A 22,916-nucleotide genomic window follows, 5' to 3' on the forward strand; every position below is an offset into this window, starting at 1 on the left:
TTCTTAAATGTTGTCTGCAGTTTCTGGATCATATTAATTTTTGACTGTCAACTAAATGCATTCTGCTGTTCAAGCAGCTGACTGACTATTACTACTACAAACTAATAATATTCAGGTTATTAATCAACTAAGTATCTACTACCTTTAGGACAAGTAAACAGAATATATTCACTTTAAGTTAAGGTCTTAACTAAACTTTCTTACTGGTTACTTTTTTTACCATAAAATTCAAAGCACCATTAATTCTGCTGGTGGTTGAAAAGTACAAATGAAGTTTGTGAAGATGTTCAATTAAATTGGTATAAAGGAGATAGGTCACTCTCAGTAACGAGATTAATTTCATACTAATTTATTATGCTAAGCCTACCTTTTCTTTAAAAGTACATGAGTTAACCCTAAAACAGACTGAAATCCTGTCTTGGTTGTTGCCTGCCTTGTACTTGATGCTGCCAACAACTGCCCCAGTTTTAGCATGGATGTGTGTTTGTACAATCTGTGAAAGGCCTGAACATTGCACTGTGGCAATGATGAAAAAACAAAAGCACTTGCTTTGTTGAATTCTGTGTTTGCATGTTAAGAAGTGTGAAAAGTTGTCAGGAAAGCACACAGACAAAACTTTATATATATATATTAAAAAAAAAAAAAAAAAAAAAAAAGAACTGTTATTTGATCAACAAACCTGTACACAACCGCTGGAATTCGTTTCCAGGACCTAAAACTAGCAACACTCTCCAGTTCTTTGTCTGTGATCCAAGCAGGAACCAACACAAGTTGAGGATAGCTAGCACACAACCTGTAAAAAGAGAGGATGATGCAGCTCAATGAACTGTGCTACATGAAACTGGGGTATCTATATATATTTGTTTTTTTTATTTTTCCAGCAGTTTTGGCTTCACTGTAATGCCTTGTGTGTGGCATTTACATATTGTCCCTTATTTATGGCAGGGCAGTGTGGTGTAGTGGTTAAGACTTTCAGCTTTAAATCCTGAGGCTGTGGGTTCAAATCTTGCTACTGACACTGTACAGCCATAAACAGGTCACTTCATCTGCCTGTGCTCCAACAGGAAAAAACACAAAGAAATGTAATCAACTATATCTTATATGTTCTAAGTTGCCTTGAATAAAGGCATTGGTCAGATAAGGAATTGGCCAAATAAATAAATGTAATGCTTTATGGGATGTTGTGACCACAGTTAAAAAAGAATAATTCTGCAATACTGTGATTTCTGAGCATGTTTTTTTCTAACCAAAAGAACTAGAACTGAAAATATCTCATCAGACAGCAAAAAGCTGAGGATAGTGACTCTGAACAGACACACTGCTCCAATCTGATAGAAAGCAGAATGGTCTTAAGGAGCCTAACCCATACATGGCTTTGGTCAAAAGAAACTGCAAATAGCTCACTGAATGACCTAAAAATGGTAGTAATTCATACATAGGAATGGTGAATAGAATCTGTGGGCATACATAAAGTTTGTCAGGCAGCCTCAAAGCCAGAAGCACCTGTTGCACAGATGTGACGTCAACTCTGTGGTAAGAAGAATACTTCTGCACTGTTTCCAAAGACGGAATTGCAATTGTCAAGGACACTACTGAAGAACTGCAACACGACTATACTGTTCCAATGGCTTCTCTTTGATTTTATTTTTATGTATAAAAATTTATTTTACTCCCAACGTTTATTGGGGGTAAAAGATGCATTTAAAAATCAGAAACAGCATTAAAAGCCTTTATTGACATTATACCATGTTTAACAAAATTACAGAGCAGCTATTCCTTCAGATAAAAACAACAACAACATTTATTTATATAGCACATTTTCATAGAAATAATGTAGCTCAAAGATGCAACAAAAAGAAAAAAAAATGTACAGTAACTATCACCCAAAAACAGACATTACTCCTTATTTTCTACTTAAACTTGTATGATTGAACCTATTCTTTCTTATCTAAAATTTATCTTGTTGCTACAGACACCCAATATTTAAACATTACCTGTATTTCATGTTTATTTCAGAAATCCTCCATGCATTTTGTAAATCAAAGGACATTCTGTCCACTTCATTTTTAAACCTTGAAGTTACATGTTCTCCTGGGAACCAAGAAAACAAGTAAAAATAGACAAAAATGTAACAATTAGATCAGTCTGGTAAAATCATAAAATAAACTGCAAGGAATAAAGCAGGACATTTTTATATTGCTGCTTTAAATTCAAAAGAGGTTTCTTAGCTCTCTAAATGACACACAAAAGTACCTGGCCTGCACAGATCTCCATGATGGTCTTTCTCTCCAGAATACATAGCATGAAAAGCAAAGGAAAACAGGTCCTCGAGTCTTGATGGTGGTCTGATGCTGCCAGAGAGTCTCTTCAGCCACTCCTGGCATTGCTCAAAAGTAGAGAACTGACATCTGTTTCAAATAGTCACACATTGAAGAGAAAATAAGAGCTATGGCCAAAAACATAATGGAAATTAAAATTTCAGATGTCTACTGCAGTTAACGGTGTAATGTCTAGAGTCAACAAACTTTCATGATCTTCATTGAACTGTTGGTAAACCGTTTCTTATGAATTGTATAGTGTATTAATTTACAAGACTATGTCTATTACAAACAAACAAACAAACCAACAAACAGAAATGGAGACAAAAACCTAATTAAATGCAGCTAAGCTATCTCAAACTGCCTTCACACTAGAATGCTCACAAAGGCATGTGAAGGCATAGATTCTGCTGTCAGCAATCTTTCCTTAAACACATATCCACACTGTTGTAATTGATTAAAATCTAAACTCACTACTCTCCATTTTTTCTGCCCGTCAAAATCATTTGCCAAATAAAACTTTACTGAAATGAATCTTCTATCTTTGTGAATATTGTTTTCAACTTTCCATACATAGGCTGCTGCAATGACCAAAGATTAGCCTCTCTATTTCAAAAATTTCATTGCATTGGCGATGGAGCACATGCATACCTGATCACTTTACAATCCTTGCAAGTGATGTGGAGCTGGAACATGTCCCGGCATTCAACACACTCAATGAGCTGTAATGGTACCTGGGTGGGGTTAAAATCACATATATCATTCATAAACTAGTATTTTTTTTGATAAGGAGCACAAAATAGATCGGGTGGAAAAACAGGTTGTCTAAACCTGAACACTGGATGGGATGGATGAAGATAAAGGTTTCTGGCAACACACATTTTGAGAGTTCACTATACACACCAGGTGATTGAAGCAAAGTGCTAAAAGCTTATCTTATAAATTAGCATGCATGTCATTTCAAGGTCAGAAAACTGTAAATGCACTCTCTCAGTGCTTAAAATACGCATTTATACACAAGAGATTAGAGTGACATGCAGTTTGGATTTGTACATACTGTACATTCATTTAAAAAAGTCAATTTTTTTTTTACTTAATTTATACTTTGTCAAACAATCTAGAAAAAGGAAATCTTAATGCAAGTAACAAATTTGGTAAGATACAACTACATTCAGGCAATGCTCAACTAAGTAGCAGTACTACTTAAAATGTGATTAGAAATAAATCATCTGAAGAAATACGGTTAGCTCATGTTACAAACTCAAAAAGCATGAATTGACTGAACCTTTGCAAACAATTCAAGATGAATAAAACAATTGATATGTTGAACATTTTAAAAAGAATGACAGTTGATACAATAAGGTGGCTAATTATGCGATAGGTTTTGGTTGCTTTTAGTCAAGCCCCACTCCATGCAGCAGCTCAAAAACACAGCAAGACTCTTAGTAAATAATTTCTCTTGTGCATTTCAGAATGAATACTACTGTCTTTACCAGCAGAACGTACTTACTGATACTTCACACGAACAAGAATGAGAATAACCCTATAAGAGCAGAACAAAATAACCTCTACATTACTAGGCTGAAAGAAATACCTGTCTCTCATGGGAAGAATCTCATATTTCTTACAAATGTATATGCAGTAGCCATAACAGAAGCCCCATAATAGTTACCTTTAAAGTATTTCATGATTTTACAAAAGGGGAAACTAAACAACATTTTCTGAAAGCAAAATGTTCATTCCTAATCAATATACAAATTTAAAAAAAAAAAAAATCACACAGGAAATTTTACTAGTACAAAATATTTCCCCTGATATTGTCCAAAAATAATACATTTCGGCAAGCAACTCAAACTGTGCCAAATTATAAGATACTACCAAAAACAAAGGTGTTTGGAAATCTAAGTGAATTTTCTTTAAACTTGCCCTGTAGAGAGATAATTAACAACGTATTAGGGGGATGTAGATAGAATGACGACGCTGACCAACTGCTTTATGCAGCTTTGTACTCTGCTAGTAGTTCTCAAAGTTTTGCAAAATTTTAGGAAATATTTAAAAAACACTTGAACATTTTTGACTTTGCATATCTATTTCACTTGAAAGCTCTTGTTACAATTAGTTATAATGTGGCTATGTACCAAAGGACATAAAAAAATCAATTTAGAATTTAGAACTCAATTGTAGAACAGAAGTAATGAAGCCTTTGCCAAACACCCATCCATTAATAAAAGATCACACACAGTTGCTCAAATTTTATTCTGAAAGCTCGCACAGATGATAGAAGTTAATGACAGGAAAACAGAAGTTTCTGGAGCATTTTTTAAACCAAAAAAGTCTGAAAAGGGATTACACATTAAACTTTTAGGTTTAAATAATAAAAAAAAAGTAAGTAATCTTAGAGAAGAAATCATTCTTTGTCAGACAAAATTTTCTTACAATTTATACAATGTGTATGATCACCGAAGAAAATTACATTTTTGTTCATCATCTACTATGATGCAAATGAAAGGATAGGAAAGAAAAGTATTTTTCAGATTGTGTTCAGCAACTGTTGTATTACGCCAATTGTCCACGTAAGAAAGTGAAAAATATGCTCTTGCCTAATATTTTCATTTCTTGCCAAATCACTGGCTATGGAATACTTGCACATTTTCCATTAAGTACTCTAGTACAGGGGTCTCCAACCACCGGTCCGCAGCCGTCTGACAGCCGGGCCTCGAGAGAACTGCCGGCAACGGAGACTCACTCAGACTTTTCAGAACGCTTGGTGAGCGGGGCTTTGCAGCGGCGCAGGAGAGGAGAGAGTATTACAACAAAGTATCGTTACGGTCCCGACAGTTTCCCCATATGACACGAGTCTATAGAAATCGCGTTACTACAAAGTACATTCAGCAGATGCTTTCATTACAACGAAGTGACCTTGAAATGCCTGAATGAATCATCCACAGAGCAGTTAGATCTGTGGTCGCATCTCAGATATGCACGTTTGCACAACGATCCCCAAACAGAAACATTGTAAAAAAAATTTCTTTCTTCGAACTTTCCTCGTACTGTTTTTTTTTTTTTTGCGGTTTTTGTTTTCTGTGGTTTTCAGTGATACCTTTTGCTTATTGCTTGTCAACATTTGAAAAACATCCATTGGAATTTAACTCATTGTCACCCTCCTATAGAAACGGCAGACACGAAAAAAACGATAACAGTGTTAATCTTTGTGATGTGCAATCTGTTGGAATGGCAAATGCAAAGCATATGTCTTTGTTATATGCAAAAAAAGAAGAAAAATCTCGGGTTGCAAACGTATGCGAACTGCTTAATAACTTAATAATAATAGAAATGTTATGTAAATTGTGTATAAAACTGCCCCCCCCCCCCGACCGGTCCGTGGAAAAATTTGCATCTAATAAAGTGGTCCTTGCTGTCAAAATGGTTGGGGACCACTGCTCTAGTAAGATAAACCAGTACATCTCTAATGGTGGCAAACAAATGCCTAACCTGTTCTTGCCTTTTATGGATGTTGTGAGGCACAAGGGTCTCAATGTGACAACAAAAGCCATAAAACTTAATAAAAAGTGCTTCTTCAAAGCAGTAAAGCTTTGATTTAAGAAAACCATGTCTATAGCGTCACAGAGGCATGCTTTTGGCAACAAAAGTAAAATGGATATAATGCATTTCATCTGATTCCTGGTTCTATTTTCTTGAGATAAGGGTATACTTCCAGGTTGTTTGTCTGCTCACAGCAGTCAACACAGGTGAAGATCTGGTCTCCCATCACCTAAACAAATTTCAAAAGCTTTGTCTCTGCAATCCTGTTTTTCCAATGGCTATGTTCTCCCACGGCTTGCAACATACACATGGCTTTAAATTATACGATCATCTTTTTCCTAAATGATGACTTCTTTTAGCCAATTACATTCTGTGTTATTTCTTTACATTGCCTGACGAAAGAGATGAATGCTAAGTTGCAGGATAGTAGTGAAGAGCATACATAAGCGTTTCATTTTACTTTGTATAGATAACAATACATCTGAATGATACAATTTCAATTCATAATATTTTTTATAAAATAAGATTTTTGAAAGAGCCAAGCCACCTGCACATTGATATTAAGTTAACAGGGCCAATCAACATGCACCCTTACACACTTTTTGTGGTGTGTCATGTGCATGTCTGTGATTATTGTCTACAGTACAGACAAAACAATTCACATCTGGGTATCAACATTGAATAACAACAATAAGAGTTTGAGGTGAAACTGCACCCCTGTGGCTGAAAGGTTGCCATTGAGGAAGACAATCAGCTTGTTGAAGTGCACGGCTGATTTCCTTTTAAAATGGCTAAATCTCTCAACAAGTTTGCTGTTTTGCAACATACAGTATGTCCAATCTCAAGATGCAACATTAGGGTTAGGCATACAACTTTTGTTTTGGGGAATTAATATATACCTTAATTGTGAAGAAATAACTTCCGACTTGAAAAATTTAGGACATATCCTTTAACATTAAAGGAAAATTAAACTATTTAGTACATTGTCCCTAGTGTGTGTGTGTGTCCTGCGGTTGCCTGGCGCCCTGCCCAGGATTTGTTCCTGCCTTGCACCCTGTGCTGGCTGGGACTGGCTCCAGCAGTCGCTCCCATGACCCTGTGTTAGAATATAGCGGGTTGGAAAATGACTGACTAAACCTATAAACAACATGTAGGATTCAAGTTCATCCCATTACCCACGTGAAGATATTGATAACCAATTGAAAATAATTCTATTAAGCAATAAGAAATTATGTTTCTGGTCTGCGTTTTCTTGTTATCTTAGAGTAAATATCAATGCAAGGTAAGGGCAAATGTATGTATGAATGAGTTAACTAGTAGCTCTTGGTATTAAACTACATATTAAGGATTGTCATTTGGAATAGTTCTCTGTCAATTCTCATAAATATTCATCCAAAAGAAAATAAATCTCTCTTTTGGTGAAGACATGGAAACCCTAACTTTAAAAATAAATGCAGTTTATTTTACATAACAAAAATATTGCTCCATCAGTACTCAAAACCAATCAGGACACCAAACACTATGCTCACTTTTAAATAAGCAGATGCTGACTGCCTTTTATTACAGAGGCATGCCCTATTATAATATGGACAAAGAATTTGATTAGGGTAATGGTGCAAAAGACAAAGCCAGACGAATGAAAGCACTGACACAGAACAAAGGTTTAGTACTGCTCTTTGCATTTTAGCAATGAGGATGCAAGCACTGGACTGACAGCAGGGATTGAAAAATGGAAATGCAGCAGATTTTTTAAACAGTACAGTCTGGACCTCATCTGTTCATACTTGGCCACAGTTAGACAACACTAGTGTCTAAAAAAATGCTTCATGTACATTGTGATCTATTGTTTTGTTTATACTGCTTCTGCTATTTAGGATCAAAGTGTTAAAAATTTAGCATGTCCAACATGATTACTATAATCCTGTTCCTCTTTAGAAAAAATCATATACACTGTCAGTGCAGCCAGATGATTATTCACTTAAATTATAATGTGCCTTGGGACATACACTAGGTCAGTTCCCATTAGACTAAAATGAATAAGCCTCCTCAACTGTCTCTTCTCATTTCAGAGCATAACAGGCCATCATAGTAAGTGAAGTTTCCTCGCCTTCTTATCAAAGCTCTACCCAAAAACTGCACTTTGCATATAATTTGGCCTCATACTTTCAGTCACTACCCCAATGGTTGTAACAATAGCTGGGAAAATGTAACATGCATGTCCTGGTAGATAAACAGCTTTGTTCAACAAGGACTTGGCTCCTTGTAGAACATAATTGGTGCAATACCTACAGTACTAATATTTCTGCACACAGTGAGATTTTAGATTAGATAAAACGATTTATCCTATGGGGACATTCAAAATTTGATTTCAGCCTTGGATCTGCTACATTATCAGCTGCAGACAGGTTTCATGTTTTCGTCTCCTACAACAGAACTGCAACCTCACATTTCAGAGTGATGATTCTCATTCTGAAAATAACTGATGTGTGCATGTATCCACAATCGGATAAGGTCTCAGGAACAATATTAGATACTATACAATCCTCCTTATGTTCAGAAATTCTTGAAAAAAAATCAGAAAACAAGAAGGGATAACAAGCAGTCAATGGCTACGTTTAACCCAATTAATACACACTAGAGGATAAAGAAGGGGTACACTGCTACACACAAAGGACAGAAATTAAAATTCTTAAGCTGATTATTTGTGTATATTTTTCCAGTTATATATCACATTATAACTTGTAAAACACCTTTTACTCAAGAATATAATCAACACAACATTAGAAACATTGATGCTTGAAATTAAATTAAATCCAATTGAACCACTCTCCTGTGCCCAGCTTGGAGACTTACAAAACAATGAGGTGATTATAAGGAAGTTTCTTATGTATACTGGAACATTAAAAGAAATCAAAAATTAGGCACATGGTTGGTATGCTTATTTCAAAATTGCATTAAAGAATTTTTGCCAAATTCTGAAGTAGGATTTGGACCATTCCTTATATCAAAACTTTTTTTTAATCTTAGAAAGCACAATAATTTGATGTAATGTCAGATAATTAAGATAACTGACATACAATCAGTGCATTATAGGACTTCACAATTGACTTTTCTCTTCATAATCCTTTTCCCTATACTTCAACTATAAATTAGGGATTCAAATCTTACTCCTGGAGGTCTGCAATGGTTGCAGATTTAATTCCAACCAATATCAAAATTAGTATCACTCTCATCCTGCCTTGTTAGGCTTCCTTGATATTAAAGATTACGCTTTCATGAGTGTCTCATTAAGGAAGGAGAACTCTTGTCTTGTATCCTAGAGAGACGCAGTGCCTACTGCTTTTCCTTCTACTTTCTTTCCCGATTAGAAGCCAGTTACTTCTGCTAATGCAAAACTGATGAGGATTTGGTTTTATCCCAATGACTGAGATTCACAACCTTTCATTGGATCTTTAGCACTTAAATCTAACACATTCACAATTTTAATTGTTCCTGTTTATTTAACCTGCTGTTACATAACAAAGAAACCAAAAGATCAGCAGATACCCCTCCATGCCACTCTGTGTATTCATCAAGCACTCAGTTCTTAACTGAAACATTTGGGGAAAATAACACTTACTGTAAATGAAATTCTTAGACAAAAAAAATATCAACAGAATGAGAAATGCTCCATAATGCAGGAATGAAAGTGCTATAAAGCACAGAATTAAATAAATTTAATTAACAGCATAAACTGGCTTCTAATGTGAAGATTGTTTGGGGCAAAAATGTGCTATCACTGTGAAATAAGAACCAAGATTAGAGGTGCCTACTTCATATAAGACTATTAAAGACTGGGAAGTAACTGTAAATCCAACACTAGGTCAGATCAGATATATTCCTCCAATATGATCAAAGTGTGGTCATAATCTATTGAGGAGGTGTTTCACAGTACTGTTTACAATTAAAATTCTGACAGTAATATATTTTGGATAGTTTTATTCAAAATACAGTATATCCAAAGAAATACCCGCAATGTCTTCATTAATACTAGCTAGTACAGATTCAAGCACAGATATTGATCAAATTATAGGGAAGTTGATTTGGATGTAAAGTCTGCAAATGATACACACGCAAAGTAATATGTTGACAGAATATTACATTTAAAGCTCAGTTGTTAAAAGACTGCATACACCTTATCAATACAGAGGTCTACCAGATATCTAATAACTCATTTAAACTGAATTACAGTGTAGGTAAAAGAAGACTGGAATGTGATTATAGTGAAATGAGTAACTGAACATAGCATCTTTACCTTAAAGTGTATCCTACATTGGTTTTTATTTTTAAGCAAATAATACAATACCAGATTGGTAGTAAACTACTTTAAATTAATTACTTTAGTGCATAGCATTCCAAAGAATAAAGAGAGGCGTTTACATAATATTTGTTTTCTACAGTAAACTAAGCATGTGCTGTTCCTTTACCTGCCATTTCTTTCCTTGCAGTATATGAGATCAGCTGGTTTATTACCCAGTCTTACCACTTAGTTTTAAATGAAACCTGTTATCTGTAATCAACCATTTGCACAATTTCTATCTTTTTACATCAATGCCCACATTTTTACGTAATACTAGAGATAGCAGCTGGAAACTTTCAAGTACTGTATTCAGCTGATCCAAGATGGCAAAATATAATTCAAGTATTCTGCATAAACTCAAAAAAGTCACTTATTTCTACAACACTCCCATCTACTAGTACATGGTGAAGCATGCATTCTCAGTTCAGTGGTCCACTGAAAGGCAGCTCAAAAAAATTAAAAATGCAACATTAATAAAGAAGTCTGCCCTGTCTAGTAGTTTTAAAAATACATCATTTTTAAAAAGCATTTAGGAGTTCTGTCTCAAAAGGAGAAAGACATACTGTAAGCCAGGAATAAAGTGCTATTTTCCATTGCCATAGTATAATTTGTTCAGATCTTGACAACAACCATCAAACCGGACTCTAAACTCAAATATGTCAGCTTTAAGCTCAAAAAGGAACTGTATTCATGGAGGTTATATAGATCAACGAGCAGCCAACCATGTGGTTCAGGCCCACCTTTAGCCCCACCAACACACACAGATCTCACTGTCATTATTATGCAGTAAATATAATAGTTTTTGATTAAACCACCAAAAAAAAAAAACCAGCAACATGGAGCATGCAAGCCCATCCATTACTGCTATAAAGGCTAACACACTGGGATGAAAGCTTAATGTCTGACTGATAAAATTGGTGTGTGTCAGTTAGTACATGTTGTTTATTGGGTGTAATCAAACACCATATTATGTATTGCTCAAGACACTGAACATCACAATTTCAATGATGATTCAGCATCTAAAAAGCACAAGTAGCACTGAGTATTTAATTTAAGGTTAGAGGTATCCTCTATGTAACTTTTAAGCACATTTAAGATAAATTAAATTAAACCTTAAACAGAAGGCATGTTTTTAAACAGTGGGAGAAAGAAAAACAAAGTACTGTATCTAGACAAAAACTAATGTTGACAGGGGGTGAACTTTTATAAATCTGCTCAAAGTGTCATTGGTGGAATGAGACTTGTTTGAAGACATAAGGCTTCAACTAACAACTACACAACTATGCTGCCCACATGCATAACTATTACCTGGATATCAAACATTATGGCTGGAAGAAGACGACTGCCAATTCCAACTGTATAGCATTATTATCAAACTAGCTGTGCTATCAGTCTAATACAGGTTCAAATCTAAGTAATCAATGCAGAAAAACATGCAATGCCTATGTCTCTGGCATATGTCATTTAGTATGGGATTCATAAAAGCAGTGTTAATGTTTGTTAAGTGCCATCTACTGGAATGACAAATGCAATGTAATTTATTACTAAACATATTTGTGATGTTCCATCTTTAGGAATGACAGAGACCAGGGCTATTCAACTACAATTTCAGTTGGGCCAGATTTTCAAACCAAGAAATTTAGCAGGGCTAGACATTTTCAAAAGCCAGTAAGCAGCAGGTAATGACAAATTTTAAATCAACACCAATTATTTTATTTAAAAACATGCAATGTTTATGCATTGTTTCCCTTTTATATTAGGTCACATCTGACACAGGCACATCAAAAATGTGTATTATGTATATATCCTCTTTAATAAAATCCCTGTGTGCGTCCATGTGTCCGTGTGTGTGTCTTCTGGTGAAGACAGAGAGGGTGGGACCTATAAAATATTGCGCGGACGATCCAAACGGATTTTGGTAAATGAGGCAAGACCTAAATCATAACACACGAAAAATCCAATCGGGTACTGAGACGCGGAGACCAGCTTCCCCAAAGAGGTGGGATTAGTGTTTGTTGTTGTGCAAGTGTGCACTCTGAGGATGTCAGATTTGCGATTAACAAACTTGGCCCGGTAAAGTGTAAAGTATTTTCCTAAATATACGAATTTTCATGATATTACAATAGGATGACTTTTAAAAGTAGATTTATTTTCACGCACATAAAATCCGTTGCTGGGGAGACGCCATACATACAATAATCAGATGCACGCCAGCACAGATTAAAATACTTGCTGGAGAGACATATTACTATGAGAGAAAATTAAAGGCACACAATACAGTGACGCATATTACAGCCACATACAAGCCAGTATTACTGTAACAGAAAATAGACGGTCCTTTGACATTTATTATAGACTGTTCCTACTAATGTTTATGCACTACTATTCTAGCGCCCATTATTGTAACAGGCTTAATGTCTAGTAAGTGTATATATATATAAAGTTATAACTGAACAGAATATGAGAATAATACTTTTTTTCCCCTTTTGAAATGAAAAAAAATAAACAACTGACCCAGGCACATCTCTAAGTGCCTAAAATCAAAAAGTGCACAGTATTAGCAGTAACATTTGTTTCCCTTTTGAAATATGAGATCCTCCCACAATTTAAATGGGTGGTCATGACAGAGAAGGGATTTTTTTTTTCATAGAACTTAAGTTATTTTATTCACACGGTTTTAATCACTCATATGACAGAGGTTAAATTTGAGTTCCACAACAATGCCTTTTCTGTTAAAATTGTTTCCCCGCTCCCCAGAAAAAAAATTACCTGAATAAATGTTTAAGAGCAAGGCACCAGATATGGCGTACAAGTGGATTGGTACATTTAATTTAATGATTTGTCTTTAAAATGTCTTTGTACAGAGTTCTTGGGTGTTAAAAGAATAAATTATTAATTATAATTATTTTTTACTAAATCTTATTTCTCATGTTTCTTTGTTGATGAGCTCACGTTGAACTTATTGGTAACAGAATATATGGTGATCGTCAAAACAACTGAAGTAACAACAAAACAAATTTGCATTTTTCATACCAGTTTAACAAAGTTTACTGTTTGCGATCAATCACAGGGCACCCTAGTAAAACAACTGTAATACACCTTCAACCTTAAAACGCAGACTTCATCACATCACTGTGGGTGACTAAACAGTGTGGCAGGCAACTGCTCATACAAGTTTACTGCCGGACAGGCTGGCATTTCGCATGGAGTACGCGTTAAATCAAAAGACAAACAGTATGCAAAGATGCATGAACACAAGGAGATCAGTAACAATCACACCTTAGTGTGCCATGCCAAATCAGAAGGCAAAAAATTAATTCTACATGGCACAGATATGTTCATAACAGGGGACCTATATGATGGGCAGATGAATTCCAAATGTTTTGCATGCCTACCTTTTGTTTTGATGACAGATTGCATCATATTCAGCCCTTTGTTGATTATTCTGGCACAAACTTAACCAGCCTCTCATTGAAATTCACCATTTGGAATACGTGGCCGTCCCATCTGCAACGGCATTTACTTAGAAATATTCTCCCATGCACGTCTCCAACTCTGACGTCACTTTCACCACAACTCCCATATAAAACAGCCTTTATGTGGCTCAGCAATATTTAAGGGAGAGCCTGTACCAACACATGTTAATGGCACATCCGCTTAACAATATAAAAAAAAGTCATTTTGCATCTATTACAATATAATTAGTTTAAAGTTTCAATGATTAAATTTGCAACTGGCGAACAAAGTAGAAATGATAATCGCCAAAATCTATTTTTGGTTGCATTTGAGACATTTTAGTTGCAGTCTGGAGCCCTGGCAGGACCACAGGCTGGGCCACTCAGAGGTTACTTCTGGTGAGCATGTGGCCCACAGGCCGCCATTTGAGTAAGTCTGACAGAGACCTATCAAACAGATGGATACACAGACACTTATCCTTTTATTATTATCAAACGAAAAGCAGTCAAAGAATATAAAAATAAACAAAACCCAAGAATCCTCCTCACGTTGGTCTAAATGAGGTTTAAATGTTTAATTAGCCTTCAAATGCATTACAACATTATATAATATACTGAAAAACATTAAAACAGAAATTCAAGATGTCTCTTCCTAGTATATGGACTATAAAGTATCTTGAATCTAGCAGAAAATAAATTTAGATGACTTACATTAACAACAGAGTCTCGGAACTTGATATGAAGCCTATAATTAGATAAAGCAATGATTGCATCTTCAGCTCTCCCCACATACTCTGTGAACTCGCCATGCAGTTCAGGATATGGAACCTGCAAAAATACGGAGTGATATAATAAAACATTCACACTTTATATTCTAAAAATGTACATTTTTAATCAATATGCAAAAGCAGGCTCTACAAAGCTCTCTCACAAAATAGCAAACCTGGAAAAAAAATCCTAAAATCAGAAACAAGGAGTGTAACACTGCAGGGGCAATCATAAAATTAAGACTAACGTTTAGGATGTAAAAGCATACACTAACAGCAGGAATGAAATAAAAGCTTAAAGAACACTGTGGGGCACGGGGACATTTCTAAATATTTCTCTTACTAAGGACACCATACCCACTTTTTATTTATATATGGTAAAGAAAAAGGGGTGTGGTTTGCAACACAGGTAAACAGTTATATACATTCACATCTAGGCAAAACAGTTCATTTATGAAGGTATGAATGACAAGTAAACCTGGAGGTAATTCTCTTTTCTGACTTATGGCATAACCATTAATGGTGGAAAACAAAAGTGCCCCCACCTGAGGTGACTACAGTCCATGACACAAGTAGTGATTTGCTTGATTTTTACATACATACATACATACATATCCATTAGGGCAGAGGAAATAGTCGATTAAATCGGGATTCCTGACCTGCTTTCCCCCTACGAGTTGATGGAAAAGCAGAGAGAGTTATTTGGCCCAGTTATCTCTTACACAAATGCCCAATCTAAGAGATCACTGTGATTCAGTACTTTTTGGCAAAACTCAGCCAGAAAAGGTGACTTTTCTTTATCTTGACGAGTCATTATATTTTATTTTTAGAGATATGCAACCGGGCTCAAAACCAGGATTGCTTAGTAGGGACAGTGCATCCCACATCTTGACTACTGTTAACCAAGTATCAGTGATGAACCAGCAATATGAGTGAAATTGAATAGGTATCATGATTATAATTGTGAAACCTCCCATTAACCAACCTGCTAAATTTGTGCCACTGAGAGAAGAAAAAAATGGTGTATAATATATAAAAACTTTTGTCGGTAATGGGACTATACTTCTCAAACAACATGCATGCCCTGTGGTTGAGAAGAGGCAGATTAATCAGCGACTCATGTGTACAGTTTGAAGGAGCAGAGTGCAGGTCTATTTATGGTACCGTGCTGCTGTCATGCTCTCAGTCTCAGAGTGCCCATGGTTTCTAGCACCTTACAGAAAACTTTTAGGTAGCACACTATCCTTAAACTGACCAGTCACTGTTGTCGCTCTGCAGCTGCTTATTTGCATTATGAAATGCATTAAAATAAAATCTACACGTATCATTGGGGGAAAAAAAGCCTAATATTATTAAAAACTTTGCCAGCTCTATAGAAGGCTTAATTAATCCTGACCACTATCTAAGAGACCCTGACACACTCAACCATTAGGATTTTTTCCTTCTAGTCTGGGTTACTTGATGCAATATTTAGTCAATGAACTTAGCTTCACTATGTTTCACAAACCAAAGTTACCATAAAGAGAATAACACCTAACAGGTTGGCGTAAAAAAAAACTTATTGGGACATTTTAAATGTAAAATTTCAAAAGATTCACAAAGGAGCCTTCGATGCCAAGTTCTAATAATCGATTACTGGGAGGATGGCTGTCCCACCTGGGTTCAAGCAAAAAAACTTGGGATAATAACAGAAAGCTACTTACCTGCAAATTCTTTTCTTCTAGAACAGGATGTTTTCGAGGGAAGATCTGGTTAGCCTGAACATCTTCCAGGCTTGGCAGTGCCTCTTCATCCTCAGTAAGAAAGTCAACATTACGTTAAATATTTTACTACAAGAGAATTTATATTTAACAAAAATGTCCACATTAATTGTATATTCCAAAACAAATCTACTAAAACTAACTGCAGGGTAGTTATTGAGAGGAAATCAGTTTAATTAACTCCAATTAATTTAATATTATCAGGTCTCCTTATTTCTTACATATCTATAATGCCACAGGATAGGAATAAGTGAGGAATGTTCTTTGGTGCCCAAACTGATGCCATACCAGACAAATGAAAACAATCTGCATGGACAGTGAGGACATAGACCTTTCCTTTTTTATCATTCATATAAAGAGAATGATAGATTATACTAAATACTTCAGAATATCCAATATTCCTACATAAATTTAACCTAAAACAAGATACCACATTCATCTTTCTGTTGGACCTAGTTAACACAAATGATAACATAACGCAGTGCTTTAAAGTAATGCATGTGCATTTGAAATGTATTTTAGGAATTAATATGCATCATTGTTTAGATCATCTTTTTGAAGAATATATAGGAACCTTTTTACAAGTAAGACTGAAGACTCAGGAGTTAAAATCACGTTCAGAGCTAAATAAACTAAAATTCATTATTCACTAAGATAACTTGCTCAAAGAATGAAAATCTGGTAAAACTTAGTATAGTCATAAAGATCACACTGCAAAAAGTACATTAAACATTATCTACTACATATAATATACAGAGAAACTTAATTGAAAAACTAAAAAAACTATTTAAAATTATTCAATACAGAACTAGAGTCACATCAAATTTATTAAAAAAAAAAAAAATTCTAGATTTGTATGTAGTCAGAATAAAATTAATACTATCTTACCATAGCCAGTCTTTAGACGGACGTGGCCTTCGTCCCAGTCCGGACCTCAGCCGGACACGGCCTCTGACCCAGTCTCTGTAGCTTTAACAAAGTGCCAGTCTCCTCCCAATGCCAGGTTCACCAAATCACAGTAGGACTGAAAGAAATTTAATATTGTTAAAGAAAAGCTTAAGTAAAAGTCTAACTTTTAAAATATTACTAAAGAAAATACTGATTTTAATATATAACAAACTTTTCAAGCTTATGTTATTAGGTTACAACACTCTTTATATATATATTAAAAAAAAACAAATAGCTTTGTCTCTAAGAAATGTTTAAGAATACCCAATACCTTTATAACTATGACATTAAACTGTGCTCCATAAAGATAAGGTACTTGCTTGCCCAAATGTTAACCAGATGTAACTGGGATTCATCAAGAACTACGTGATAAAAAAAGGTTGAATGACGTGATAAACTAAATCCATATAATTAATCAAGAACTGTTATAGCATTAACAGAGAGGAAAATTAGTGAAACAGTGGACACTGACTTGACAAAATACTTTCCATAAAATACACAAAAATGCAGTTTAAGACAAGCCAAAGGTTAAAAGGAAAAAGATTTAGTGGTTGACAATGTCCATTTCTCTGTATATATTTTGACAGCCTGTATTCTGCATTGCTCGACTTAACAGGTCAAGAGGAATGCGAGTGATTTCCTCTTCAATCCTCCTTTTTAGTTCAGCAAGGGTTACATGACATGCAGTATGCAGTATTAAAATATTCTAAATACTGGACAATGTGTCAAACACTCTTAATTTCATGTTCTTCCTCTAAAATGATGCATTAAGTTTCAGCTATTTTCATGATTTTCAGCTGTATATCAATAATTGTAAGTTTACAGAATGCTACAGTTATGATTTGCCTCGTTGTCCATCACAAAAAAGAAAAATTCACTGAAAGCCTGCATAAAAAGCTTTTTTTCCCCCCCAAACATGCAATTCTGAAAATGAAAGACAGGCAGCAGAAAAACAAATTATAGACTGCCGAAAAATGTAAACCAACATATTAATGAAATCAAAAACTCAGTGGTGTATACAAGGCTTAGAAAAATAAATATGACTGGTGACATTTAAATTCAAATGTAGTACCTGACATATATTCAAAAGCTTCTTAAAAAGTTGGTATTAGCAGTAAAAAGATTGCACTTCCCAGTTTACCTGAATGGCAGTATCAAATTAGTCATGTGCTTTTGTTAAAAGGAGTAAAAAAAATATTCAAATTTCTTCAAACATGAAATACATTTAAATTACTACTATTATAACTTATTTCCGTGTATACTCTGCATATCAAATCCATAACACACATGGTCCTGTACATACATCACATTAAAAAGATCAATAAAGTTGCCATTAAAATGAATATCAAATGATATTATTACATTTTTCATAATGCCTATTAGAAAAATGCTGCATTGTAAACAATTCACAAATACACATCATTCTTAATCAACTAATAATTACCACCCTTCACTCTCAGCCCACTCTAAAACATAATTTAAAAATAACATAACATTTGCATTATCTGCCATTACAGTATACTGTGCATCAACAATGCACAAGTAAAATACCTACCACACACTTAAAGTATGTCTTGCATCCTATACTTACTGCAATACTAAAATATCAAAACAGTGACAAAGTGGAGCCTGCATGATTTCATCCTGTCTGCATGAATCTTTCTTAGATACTCCAGAATTAGAGTTGAACTCTAACCCTAATCTGTGAATTTCCCCTTGGGATTAATAAAGTATGTATCTATCTATCTATCTATCTATCTATCTATCTATCTATCTATCTATCTATCAGAAGTGACCCCAGTCACACTTTTCAAAGAAAGAGCAAGGTTGAAGTTGTGCAATATCTTTAATTTGGACCATTATAAAAAAGACAGTTGTGGCGTAGTGTATGTGTGTATGGACAGTCACCTTGTTTGTCTTTATTACTTCCTTGCACCTGACCCAGCTACAATAGGCTGATATCCTGCATCTCTATTGCTGGACAACCAAGCTGAGAAAGCAAAAGTATATTTTAATCATTGTGAAGTATTTCTAATGTTTAAATTAAGTTTATACAAAAAAAAAAAATTTTACATTTTCCTATTTTTTATAAAGATTTATTAAAGACATACTTTATTCAAAAGAAATCTATTTTACTTAGTACTGCAGTATAAAATGTATATAATTAAGAATGTAATGCTATTTTTATGCAGTAGCCAAAAGCTACTGCAGATCCTAAACTGTTGCTTGTAGCACTTAGTGTACCACAACTGACGTTTCTAATGATGTCATACTTCGGATATTTTTAAATGATGTTATACTTCTTATATATGATGGTAACCTAAACAGGTGTACAAGCACCTGTGTATCTCTCTAGTTACAGACTATACTGTAAATATTGGTCAAGAAAGAAGTTTAAAGCACATAAGATTCTGAATACAGTAATGCAAAAATCATCAACATAAGTAATCTGTACTAAAGTCAGAGTGTTTCACAAGTCAATGAGTTAGCTAATGCTAAAAGAAGACTGTCGTCTGCAGAATGTAAAGTGATGAAGCATGTGATGGTCTCATAAATTAAACAATGGTATATCATTTTAATGAAAACACCTCCAGTAATGTATACATTTTTTGGCATAATGAAAATGCACCACGGCAGCATATTAACTACTAGATACAGGGCTGGGAACACAAATGAAGGACAACCACCATAGGGTACGGATTTAATTTTGAAACTTCTACATATTTATTGGCAAACTTTTGAAGTTGTAAACATGAATGTGTTTCATAATCTGCTATCTCAAAGTGGTTTTAATTAGCAAAGCAAATTTTAAACTTCCTGATTTTTTTTTGTGAAATTTTAAAGGTGTGTCATAAGCTACTACTTTTTAAATAAATCTTTCATAAAACAAAAACATGAAAGACTTGTGTTTTAAAAGCACCTGATTCTCAACTAGCTTAACTGAAGACACATTTGTAAACATTTATTTAAGTATGTCTAACTACTGCTTGCTGAGCTGAGGAAAACAGAACACAAGTTTTCGATGCTGCTTCTGGGCATATCGTATGTACCAACTTTTGTAATCTGTGTCTGCCAGGCTTACCGCACCCCTTATCAATGAACCCTGTTAAAATATTTTAACTTATCGCTTTCTGTTTGTAGCCTGGTAAAGAGAGATTCCAGTTAAAATGATTAATCAGACATTAAAAACACATGGGGGAAAGACACTCCAATAACAAAGACAGAACACAGCAGTTAATGAACATTTGCCTAACACCAGTTCTTGGCTGCTTTCACCTCACCAGTTTTCTGTACACAAAACATTTTCCTATTACTCGTGAAAATTTCATGGTACTTTTACTTGCTGAGAGTCACCTGAAATTAGTGAGGCAAGGCAGCAATAATCTGTCCATAAACAAGTACAGAAACTGCTACATAATAAATTAATTTATTGTAAAGTTACAATAAATTACAATACTGTTCCTGGAACAACTTCTGAACTTTTATAGCCTTGAAGTATGGATTAAAATCTTGCTGAAAAAGCAACAACAGATGTGTAACCTTTCTCCATCAGAAAATGCACCTGATTGTCCACCTTGTTTCAGATAAAAATGTGTCATTCAAAAGTTGTACCATCTATATCATGAGACAGAATGCACTCAACAATCGCATAGCTCATACCATTATAGTGATTACACCATGCTTCCGCCAGTCTGCACTCTTGACCACTCAGACATTGAAACTATGGACTTAATAGGTTTTCACCAGGTCTATTTATCCGAATCAAGACTGATGAAACTAGGTGATGTTTTACCAATTCCTTGGTGTTTAATGCAGATGAATTTTTTTTTTTAAAGAAATGAAGGATCTTGGTTGGATCACCATATGTCATATTGCATTAAAGACACTGTATGCCTAGGCATGTGTTCTGATACGCCCATTTTGGTATCTCTGTTTGTACTGGGCATTACAGGGCTACAATTGCCTGAGGTTTTCTCTGTAAGACAACAACCTTTTAATGGAAGAATAGTTTTTTGGTGGCTTAATTTTATAAAATTCAATGTCTTCTTTTAGTTTTAAACAAATCAGATAATAGTTTATTTGCATTGTATTTTCTTAGGCGGCACGGTGGCACAGTGGGTAGCGCTGCTGCCTCGTTGGGAGATCTGGGTTCGCTTCCCGGGTCCTCCCTGCATGGAGTTTGCATGTTCTCCCCGTGTCTGCGTGGGTTTCCTCCGGGCGCTCCGGTTTCCTCCCACAGTCCAAAGACATGCAGGTTAGGTGGATTGGCGATTCTAAATTGGCCCTAGTGTGTGCTTGGTGTGTGGGTGTGTTTGTGTGTGTCCTGCGGTGGGTTGGCACCCTGCCCGGGATTGGTTCCTGCCTTGTGCCCTGTGTTGGCTGGGATTGGCTCCAGCAGACCCCCGTGACCCTGTGTTCGGATTCAGCGGGTTGGAAAATGGATGGATGGATGTATTTTCTTAATTATTAGCATTCTCCTCAGGGACTATTAATAAATATATGCCTATAACCTGATAATTACTTTTTTGTTGTGACTGTAGCAAATAAATATATTACTAAACCTTTGGTAGTGAATTTTTAAATTATAAGGGCTGTCAATATGTATAGAATTATACCGTTCAAAAAAAAAAATCTTGGACTGCTGCTGTTTACCTAAATGTAAATGATATGATTTTTGTAATGCATTTACAGTGCTGCATCTTTAACTTATTCTAGAACTCTACAAAAAAAAATTTAACTTTTAAACAACCAACTGCTGCCAAACAGTTACATATATTAATTATTATCATTAACTGTACCTTGAACTCGGAGATTGAATTTACAAATTTTTAAAAGAACAGATTGGCAAAAAATGAGAACATTCCAAACAGCAAACTGCATTCCAAAAAGATAGGCCCACAACTCTGTTTTCACACCTACACCTGTTATCTGGGAGCTGACTGATGAACACAACTAAAATAATGAAGTAATGCAAATACTGCATGTCACTCCCTTACTGTGATTAATAGATAAATTATTTAAACAGAAAGACTTGACAACAGTACCAACTGTCCTTGTCAAAAGAAGCATTCTGTCACTGCATTTCTGCAGACAGAATAACCTGTGAAAGTGTTCTCTTAAGATATAAACAAATGGCAAAGACTGAACTATTACAATTTAGATGCTTTAAATCTTAAGTAAAACAGCTAAATGGCTATTACCTGGATATAACCATCTACTCATTCAACTTACAAATGCACATATCCAAAGCAGGGTTGCAGGGAAACAGCAAATTATTCCAGCAAGCATCGAGTGAAAAGCAGGAATATTCCCTGAACTGGGCACCTAACCATCACAGGATTAACACACCTGCACACTAGGGCCAATTCAGCATTGCCAGTCCAGCTACCCTGCATGTTTTAGACTGGGAAAAAAATGGGGCACAAAGGAAACTTGCAGACTCTATGCTGTGAGCACACCTGGGACACAAACTCCAATGTCCTTAGTCCAAGGCAGCAGCACTACCACTATACCTCCCAGGATGCCCCTTGAATTTACCCATGTTGGCCAACTGCATTTTAAATAAGAATATACTGTACACTTTTTCAATCATCGAGTTTGTGAACTGTATTTCTAAGTAATGCTGTATTCTTAGACTCATAACCAGCTTATCTATTAATTTCAACATCAGCCAAATAAACATTTGTATGTCTTGGTTTGTCTTTTGTTTTACAAGCAGTATATACACATGAAAATGGATATGATAAAAGTGCTGACTTAATTGTTCATTTGTCAAAGAAAAAACA

The 22,916-nt window shown here is 35.1% G+C and overlaps 1 protein-coding gene across 7 annotated transcripts in view; it reads right to left on the minus strand.

Moving 5' to 3' along the window:
• Positions 1–22,916, minus strand: part of mtmr3 (myotubularin related protein 3) — a 53,102-nt gene that overhangs the window by 24,671 nt on the left and 5,515 nt on the right. For 4 of the 7 annotated variants that reach the window (XM_051921549.1, XM_051921548.1, XM_051921550.1 and 1 more), the window contains exons 2-9: positions 17,071–17,206; positions 16,126–16,215; positions 14,367–14,483; positions 3,829–3,861; positions 2,970–3,052; positions 2,254–2,408; positions 1,995–2,091; positions 680–793 (exon numbers count right to left, since the gene is read on the minus strand). In XM_051921549.1, the coding sequence (XP_051777509.1) occupies positions 680–793; positions 1,995–2,091; positions 2,254–2,408; positions 2,970–3,052; positions 3,829–3,861; positions 14,367–14,483; positions 16,126–16,215; positions 17,071–17,073 (692 nt within the window). In that variant the 5' untranslated portion in view covers positions 17,074–17,206. The remainder of the gene's footprint in view (positions 1–679; positions 794–1,994; positions 2,092–2,253; positions 2,409–2,969; positions 3,053–3,828; positions 3,862–14,366; positions 14,484–16,125; positions 16,216–17,070; positions 17,207–22,916) is intronic. The other 3 variants (XM_028824405.2, XM_028824403.2, XM_028824399.2) reach the window with 1 other exon arrangement.

This window comes from Erpetoichthys calabaricus, chromosome 18, assembly GCF_900747795.2.
Source record: "Erpetoichthys calabaricus chromosome 18, fErpCal1.3, whole genome shotgun sequence".
NCBI classification, from domain to species: domain Eukaryota; kingdom Metazoa; phylum Chordata; class Cladistia; order Polypteriformes; family Polypteridae; genus Erpetoichthys; species Erpetoichthys calabaricus.